Source organism: Otolemur garnettii, unplaced genomic scaffold, assembly GCF_000181295.1.
Source record: "Otolemur garnettii isolate 467f Iridium unplaced genomic scaffold, OtoGar3 scaffold00114, whole genome shotgun sequence".
Classification (NCBI taxonomy): domain Eukaryota; kingdom Metazoa; phylum Chordata; class Mammalia; order Primates; family Galagidae; genus Otolemur; species Otolemur garnettii.
In genome coordinates, this window is record NW_003852509.1 from 3,128,930 (window position 1) to 3,138,464 (window position 9,535).

The 9,535-nt window shown below is 41.3% G+C and overlaps 1 protein-coding gene across 1 annotated transcript in view; it reads left to right on the forward strand.

The window, feature by feature from the left end:
• Positions 1-9,535, forward strand: part of CSMD1 (CUB and Sushi multiple domains 1) — a 1,810,668-nt gene that overhangs the window by 1,421,062 nt on the left and 380,071 nt on the right. Inside the window, exons 13-14 of the mRNA XM_023517585.1 lie at positions 7,126-7,308; positions 8,520-8,846. Coding sequence (XP_023373353.1) covers positions 7,126-7,308; positions 8,520-8,846 — 510 coding nt within the window. The remainder of the gene's footprint in view (positions 1-7,125; positions 7,309-8,519; positions 8,847-9,535) is intronic.

Below are 9,535 nucleotides of genomic sequence, written 5' to 3' on the forward strand. Positions count from 1 at the left end.
TCATGCATTTAATGTTCAGGGGGTGGGAACTGTCATCTACTGTCTGGTAATCAGGTACTCAAAACATCTAGCAGAAAGTCACATAAGGGATAAGTGGAGTAGCTGAGACTTGATCTAAAACATATTCTCTTTCTAGAGTCTGTGTTTATACTCATTTTACTGTCTTGCATCCAGACTAAAATTAGCAGAACAAGAAAACAATGTACCAAAAACTGTATTTCTGAAAATGATTTCTTTCAATGTATCTGATATACCATTTTTCTTGTGATATTAAGTACTTGATATTCAATTTAAAATGTGCTATTTTTTGTAGAAACTCACGGGTGAATCAACTAATCTGAATCATCTCTCTATTCCTCTCCCCTCAATGTATTTCTCTATCACTCATTGAGAAAAGGACTCCTAATATTTTTAAAGGGATTGCCTGGGCATGAGATTTTCCAGTTTCCAGAATTTCCTAGTAAGCTGAGGGTTACTTGAATGTCCTCCCCTAACATGCAAAGACAAATCTACATATGCAGTGGGGCGTCTGTAAGTTGACCACGAAAGTGATTGTACTGTCAACACACAGAGGTGGTCACCTTAGGAATGAGGCCGACTGTGCTGATACAACAAGTACTGCATCCGGTCCAGGAAAACTAGGTCAATTGAAGTAGGTGGTCAGTATAGGGAGGTGGTCAGCTGTAAAGGCTCTACTGTATTTTCTATTAAAACATAAATATATATGTCCATTTAAAAACATAAAGAACGTATATTTTTATTACTTCGGTTTATCTGCTGATCTGTACATTCAGCCTTCATTTTCAGTTATGTATGTTGGAGATGATTATACAGTCAGTTTTATTTTTAAAGTTTACAGTGAATATGAACATGAGAATAAACCAGGAGCATCTAGTCAGTACTGACTGTAAGCCTGACAGGTCACTGGGAAGATGACCACCTGGGCACTCAGAAATGCATCACTTGCTGGCCAAACGCTGGGGTTCCCACTGAGTTTGGGGTTGGGGTACAGTGCGGCTGGTGTCACCAGGAAGCGGAGCCTGAGTGAGGCTTATCGTTGGAGTCTTAGCATTGACTACGGCAGCTCAGACCAGAAGCCACAAATACTTACATGTCTTCAGAATAATATAAATGAAAGTAAAATTACAGTAGGATTATTTTTCAAGGTGGATTTCTAAAAATTAATTCTAGAAAATAAGATTGCATTATATAGGCACCTTTCATTTCTTATGAGGGGTTTTCATTCCTAATTTGGCTCCTATATTCGTTTCCTATGTCTTTGAAAAACTCTATGATATCAGAAAAAACAAGGCCCTGCCCTTTCACGTGAGGTGTTCTTCCTCTCGTTTCCTGGTGTGACTTGACATTGACTGTGGAATCTTGTGCATCTGATTACCAGTTTGGAAGTTCACTGACCATGCACAGTGGTCAGCGATGGCCATGCTTATTCATCGGGATCTTGCTCTCATGCAGGCAGGAAGGTCATTTGTCATTCGAATGTCCCTTTATGTCAGGGTCCTTGGCACACCAAACCTCCTGAGCTGAAGCACACAACATAGTTGCATCTGAATCTTCAGCTCAGAATCAAGTCTCTCATATTCCAAATCAGGTTACTAGATCACCTGGAACGTCAGGAACGTCAGGGACTTTGGGTGAGTAAATATGGCCTCACAATGGTAGCTGATCAGTCTCTTGAATAAAATCATAGTTTTCACCTGAGGCCCAGTCACCTGGGCAGTACCAAAAACACAATTCTGAATTGCAGCAGCACTTGTAAATAATTTGGACGGTGCTGAAAATGAATTTGCAAACAGGCACTTTCATAGTCTCCGTGAGACAGGAGAGAGGAGGTGCTGAAGGAGTTCACGTCTGTGGTTACACCTGCCATGTATCCTGACTTTCCAGGACCCAGAGTTTCACAAGGGGGTGATGATGGGGAAATAGAATAAAATGAAGAACATGACGGATGTGGTTCCTGCTATATCTCACCTTTCAAAGCATCTCATTTTTGTTGTAGTCAAACCAAGCACATTTGGGTGAAAAGCAAATACAGTATTTGATGCACACAACAGAACTTCCCCTGCACACCCTAATTGAGCACGATTACACGTAGTTTCAGCACGCACAGGCCTCTGTGATAGCAATCTGCTATTTTCTGGGGTCATGTGACTGACCGTGAGGGCCAAGGAGGCAGGCACGGGAGGCTGGGCAGTCTTCTCTCCAGGTGCCTGGTTACGCTGTGTCCCGGTTCCCAGTGACACTGGGAGTGTGCTGTGTTCACACAGTGTGCAAATGTTCAGACGCAGCCTCCACAGGACGGGGATGGGAGGTCGACCTTCAGGTGCTGCAAACTTTCAAAGATGATGAAAGGAAGTCAACTATATGAGAAATTTCTGAGTCAAAGCTCCACAAAAAAATGAAAATTAATCTAAAAGCAGTTGCAATGTGGACACTAGCACAAAAAATGGTTGCTTTTCACACTTGCTTTTTTTTTTTTTTTGCCAGGGCCGTGTTTGAACTCACCACCTCTGGGACGTGGGGTTGGCACTCTACTCCTTTGAGCCACAGGTGCTCCCCTTACACTTGCTTTTTAGCTCCCAAATGGAAGCAGGTTCTGACGGGGGTGTATTCACCATTGTGGGAGCACCCATCGCACCAATGGTATTTTCCACAGCCCTTGAATATGTCCTGTCTAGCCTCACTTGCAGGTGTTTGAAAAGTTAAATCCAGAATAGAGTTGAAAGTCAAGTAGCACATTAAAAAAAAGGTAGACATGCAGAGTATACAACATTGCGTCACCTAAATATATTACACGGGCTGTGAAAGATCTGATTTGACTTTAGGAGAGAGAGAAGGAAGCTTTGGATCTCTAAAATCTAAATGTTTTCAACTCTTTCGAAGAAATATTTCCGATAGCAAAGTGGCCTCTACTACAGAAGTTAATTAATGGCAATCCTATAACAACTTGGATAGAACTTAAAGGTATCACACATTTTAAAAGGAACATCGTAAAATATGCCAATTTTGTGATAACTTAAAAAAATCTCAGTGAACTCTTCTGGTGACAAAACTTGCAGCCACCTAGTGTATTTCACACGTCAAACAGAAATGTCATGACTCATGTAGGATCGGTTTGGTGAGACATGCACGTCGATGAGAGCAGAACACAGTAGAACTTTAAAGTTACTCATAAGTCATTCTCATTGAGGTGCTGGGAGATTACCTTATACAGGCTAAAAAATATCTACTAAGACTTGGAGAAACTGCATGAGTATAATAAAATTTAGGTGTAATACTTTTCTCCACAAGGCTTTCCAAAGTGCTTTAGGAAGAAAGAGAAAGAAGCTGATAAAGCCATGCCTGGATTTCTCCTTTACTATGGAGACAGGTCGCAGAGAACAGAGGACACAGGCCAGAGCAGACCAAGAAGTTTGCACAGCTCCCTGTCCCCCAGGCCTGCTGTCAGCACTGCAGACACATTAGCAGACCACGTGGGCTGGGGCAGAACTGGCCGGAGCTGGTGACTTCTCTGGGCGTGTTTCTATACAGCCATTGGGATACCTCACCGTCAACTCCACCAAAGAAAACAAACACACATGCTAATTGTTTCCGAGAGCACAATTCTGTCTTACCCCTTTCTGAAATTCCAGTGTACACCAAATACATTCTTACGTAGAAGTTAGATGTGTTGAATCATCGCAGTTCCACACTAATTGATCTCAACCATTGAAACAGCTTTTTCTCTGTTTATTTAGTAGTACTTGGTCCTCTGTTGTTTATTTTAGAAGGCCACCATCTCCTAACATAGATCTAAAGAACATTTATTTTTAAAAAGAGTTAACAGGTATAAAATGTTGGTGCTGCTAGCAGCCATTTTTAGTGAAGAGTTGAATATTATATCCAACCCAAAAAATTCCTTAGAAATTTTAAAAATCTAACTACCCTCACAAAAACCTGGGGATGTATTTCCAAACAAAATAGATGCGCTTTGTCAGTACACAGCATTTTTATTTTCTATATATTATTTGTATATTTTTCAATTTGTCTAGATTTCAGTCTGGGTCAGGGATAAAATGGGTTAAGCTTTATAAAATAATGTAGAGCTTATCAGTTCATGTAAATAGAGCATTTATTTACTTTTTCATAATCACCTCATGGCCACTTTAAACACAAAATTGTTTTGTCTTTTCAAGTATTAAAAGATACACTTTTTTAAACCCTCCACTCCACACTAAAGTCTAAGTTAGGGAGGGTTTGAAGAAACACTTCATGAATGAACAAATGCATCGTGTGATTATAAATGAATGTGTGAATACAAAACTCAAAAACAATTTCAAAGACGAGTCAGAGTGGAGAGACACCGGTCAAAGGATACAAAATGTTACTTACGTAGAAGGAAGTTCTAGCATGCAACATGGTAACTAGTTAATGATAATATATTATATTCTTGACAATTTCCCGGAGGGTATATGCTAAGTGTTCTCAGCACACAAAAATGACAAGTGTGTGAGGCCCAGTGTGGCCACACCACCATGTACACGTATTTCAGAATAACATGTTATACATCATGATAGATACAATTCTGCATTTCCCAATTAAAATATAAATAAGTAGGCTCGGCGCCAGTGGCTCAAACAGCTAAGGCGCCAGCCACATACATCTAAGCTGGCAGGTTTGAATCCAGCCCGGGCCCGCCAAACAACAATGACGGCTTCAACCAGAAAATAGCCAAGCGTTACAGCAAGCACCTGTAATTGCAGCTACTTGGGAGGTGGAGGCAGGAGACTTGCTTGAGCCTAGGAGTTGGAGGTTGCTGTGAACTGTGACGCCACAGCACTCTACCTAGGGCAACAGCTTGAGGCTCTGTCTCAAAATAAATAAATTAATAAATAAATAAAAATAAAACAGTAAAATATGAATAAGTAAATGTGAATAATAAAAAAATCATTAAATAACAAGTATAATGAAAATAATAATTTTGAAGAGCATCTATTCTGTGTTGACTACTTGAATAGGTACTTCAGAATTAACAGCCACCAAGATAGAGCCTCCCAGGGGTGATAGGAAGGCACAGAAAATAAACATAACACAGTGACACGTCATCACACAGCAGAGAAGGGAGTCGGGCTAGAGACCTGAGGGATATTGGCCTTCCCAGAGCACGTGTGATCTCAGTCAGAATGTCCACAGTGCACGGGGTTCGTGAGACAAAGGCAGGGGCTGGGCAGGATCCTCAGGTAGATTGAGGAAGAAGAGGGATGGTCTTTAACTCAGGGGCTAAAGACATTGCACCCTGGCTTGTGGTCAGCTCAGGATGACCTCATGAATCATATGATGAAATCTGGATGAAGAGCAAAGATGGTCAGCACAGGAATGGCATCCTTGGGTTGTGGGTTTAGGAAGATGGTTTCAGCGACAGCACGGATCACACCATGAGGAGCTGTGAGATGCTACCAAGGGCAGCCGTGATGACAGAGGAGGCAGGTGGAGAGAGCCTGGACTGGGGGAAGACTGGGGAATAGCCAGAACTGTGCAGGGATTTGGTGAGGTGTTTCTTGGGGAAAAGAGGAACAGGTGAAGTATTCATAACTGGACTCTGTAAGCTCCTTGGATGGTCCCAAAACAATATTTTTAGAATTATGTGTTGCCCATAGGAAAGCTTATTTTGATGACTCAGATATTGGCTGCTCGTTTCTGAATCTAAGATTTCAGGATATCACAAAAAATATTAAGTGGAAGGGGTCCTGACAATTGTCTAATCCGCCTCCTTTTTGTTTATCAATAAGATTAAATACATTGTTTAGGATCTAGGGGCTGATTGGTGCCGAATGTGGATATGAAGAGCCTTTAGCAGAGCAGATTGTCATATTTAAAGTAGCTCCAGTATTTTCCTTATTTTAGAACTGGAAAAAACCCTGCAGACAATAACAAATGTTTCTCCAGTCTTTAAGACACGCAAGGCAAAGTAGGATGAGTGGAAGGAAATGGCCACATTGCTTCAGGCAAGTTGAAGACAAAGATTGAATTTCGGGGAAGCTTATTATAGACATTGGGGCGTATGTGCCCTTAATGACAACACAACAGCAAGATTATGGTGGTGCATCTTTCACCAAAATCACGCCATATAAAAGCACATACTAAAGTGAATTTTTCTAAATCTGAAAAGAATAGGGTGCCATTCAATGAAAATTAGAGGAAAAATCTTCCTCTGCACCTGAAAAAACAGCATGAAGAATAAGGAACGTGAGGAAGGAAGGGGTTCAGGCAGCTGTGACAGGTAAAGGGAGGGCCCCTAACCTCGCTACTCCAGCCACTGCAGATCTTTCAGACCTGAGGTCAGAGGAGGCCAGGTCTCGTCTGAAAGCTGCGTGAACAGGAAGCCCAGTTGTGGCCTCCCCTCCTGGCCACCTCTGCCCATGAGTGCAAGGACTCCGCCTGGTCCCCAAGTGACCCCAGTGCCCACATTTCCTTACAGAGGTCCTGACACCGAATGGCTCTCAAACAACACTTTTTGAATGAATACAAATCTGAAGTAGTTAATCATCGAACACTTAACATTTGAGACAGATCCAAGTTCAGAACACAGTTTTGGTGGATTGTGTTTTATTACGACAAGGATTTAATGCAAAGGAGTTTAATGCTGCAAATTGTCTTTCTGTTTATAGAACAGACTGATTTATTCTGTTTCATAAGTAAGTTTTAACATTCATTTAAGGTAAAGAATATTCGAGTAGACTGTATTGATTTAAACATTCAGTAGGGAATCAAGAATCTTATTTGTATTAGTTATCATCAGAAAGCCCATAGATTAGAACAGGAGTAGTGTTTACATCTTAGTGGTAACAATTGCAGATAAAAGGCCAGAGGTGCCAAGAAGATGCATCTATTAATTGCAGTGTTTGTGTCACGAGCATGTTGGTGTAGCCTTGTGCATCATTAAAAGACTTAAATTCCTTCTCTGGCATTGAAATTACATTTTTTCCAGCTCTTATAATTACATGTTAGATGAACTGAGTATCCCTTTGGAACTAGATGTAAAAGTGAAGTTTAGACCAGCCAAAAAACCACTTGTTAATTTTCTAAATTGTGGACTTAAAAATGGTTCATTGTTTTTGCAATTTTCAGAAATTGAAAAGGGTGGATGTGGGGATCCTGGGGTCCCCGCCTACGGGAAGCGGACGGGCAGCAGTTTTCTCCACGGGGACACACTCACCTTTGAGTGCCAGGCAGCCTTTGAGCTGGTTGGGGAGAGAGTCATCACCTGTCAGCAGAACAATCAGTGGTCTGGGAACAAGCCCAGCTGTGTTTGTGAGTATGCAGCGTCCTGCCTCACCCCACCCCAGCCTGAGTATGCAGCGTCCTGCCTTACCCCACCCCAGCCTATCCTGCCGCAGCTTTGCAGGGGGAGAAAAGGGGAAGGACTCAGTGTGGTCCTTTTAGGGAGGGCGGCTTTGGGAGTGCCGCTTTCATCAGAGCATGCAAGGGGACTCTCGAATACCAATGTCCCTGCTTTCTTCACTTAATTAAAATTACTTCACAATCTTATTACACTTGCTAGATAAAATGTAGTTGAATATTTTTGACTAGAAATGTCATAATGATACCATGATTTCCATCAAAAGTGCATTGCTGTCCTGACCCTGTCAGACATCAGTGCAGCAGTTCCGGGTTTTGTGATTTAATGCTGTTGTGTGACACTTGAACACAGGTCGTTCACTAGCGTGAGAAGGGGCAGTGGGATCCATCTGGAATTCAGCTGAAGAGCTTCCTGCTTCCTTCTAAGTATAGTGTTTCAGAAGTAGGAAAGACTTCATGGCCAATTTTAAAACAGTATTCTGTATTTTTAAATAACTATACCCATGGCTGGAAAGTAGATATGAAATTATGTGAAATAACAATCAAAACCACACCCTAAAGATAAATTCAACAGTTGCTCCCTCCAGAAAAGAGTATATATCTGTATCTATCTATATGATTTTAAGTACACATCCTTAGAATTAAATTTTCCAAGAGATTTTGATATTACCCAAATGTACAGAACACAGTCTGACTTTTCCCAAGTTATATATATAGTATATAACACACATCTTTATCCTGTAACTAACACAAAATTTAAATAACTTGGAAAATACACTTAAAGGAAAATATGAAATATAAATTAAAAAGTTATCATGCAAGAGCAGACTGAATTGTTCCCACAACATAGACATAGACCTTCTCCTAGCCTTACTCTTCTGAAGGCAGAAAGTTGTAACTTGTTTTCAGTCAACTTGAAAGGCTCATTTCTGAAACAAGACTGTGCTTCATTACATATAGGTTCTGCTTGTGCTCTCTAAGATAATGAAATATTATACTTACAATTTGGGGTAAGAGTAAACATTATGGTCCAGAATCACTAATTTTAAAATATTTAGGTCGTTTGCAGGTGTGTGTTCCCTTCCCAAATTCTTGGCAATCAGTTCTGAGAGGAGGTTCTTTGGATATGAGCAAAACTGTTTGAAAATATTGTGTCTTCACAGTTTCATGTTTCTTCAACTTTACGGCTGCATCTGGCATTATCCTGTCACCCAATTACCCAGAGGAGTATGGTAACAACATGAACTGTGTGTGGCTGATTATATCTGAGCCGGGGAGTAGAATTCACCTCATCTTTAATGATTTTGACGTGGAGCCTCAATTTGACTTTCTGGCGGTCAAAGATGATGGGATTTCTGACATAACAGTCCTGGGTACCTTTTCCGGCAATGAAGTGCCTTCCCAGCTGGCGAGCAGCGGGCACGTGGTTCGCCTGGAGTTTCAGTCGGATCATTCCACCACCGGCAGGGGTTTCAACATCACCTACACCAGTGAGTGTGCCTGCAGGAGCTCCGTGCCCACGTTCTCATTCTACTACAGGCCTCAGCTGCAGATATGTTATAATCATTACTAAAATGAGAATAGCAAAATTATACAGCACCATACTGATAAGCAAAAATAATTATTCTATTTAGATTAGTGCCTTGGTCACTCATATAGTAAGGAGCTGAGTGTCTCACATCTCTTCTCTCTGGCTTTCCATCTGTTCATCCAGCTATCCATCCATCTATTCTTCCATCCATTGTTCCATCTATCCAACAAACCATCCATTCCTCTATCCAACAATCTATCCATCCACCCATAATTCCTTCCATCCTTCCATCTATTTAACAATCCATTCATCCATCCTTCTATCATCCTTCCTTCCTTTCATTCTTCCATTAGTCTATTTATTCTTCCATCCTTCTATCCATCCACCCATCCTCCATCCATCCACCCATCCATCCATCTATCTTTCTATCCATTCATTCATCCTTCTTTCCATCTAGCCACCCATCCTTCCATCCATCCATCTATCTTTCCATCTATCCACCATCCTTCCATCCATCCACCCATCCTCCCATCCATTCATTCATCCTCCTTTTCATCCATCCACCCATCCATCCATCTATCTTTCCATCCATTCATCCACCCTTCTTTCCATCTATCCACCATCCTTCCATCCATCCACCCATCCATC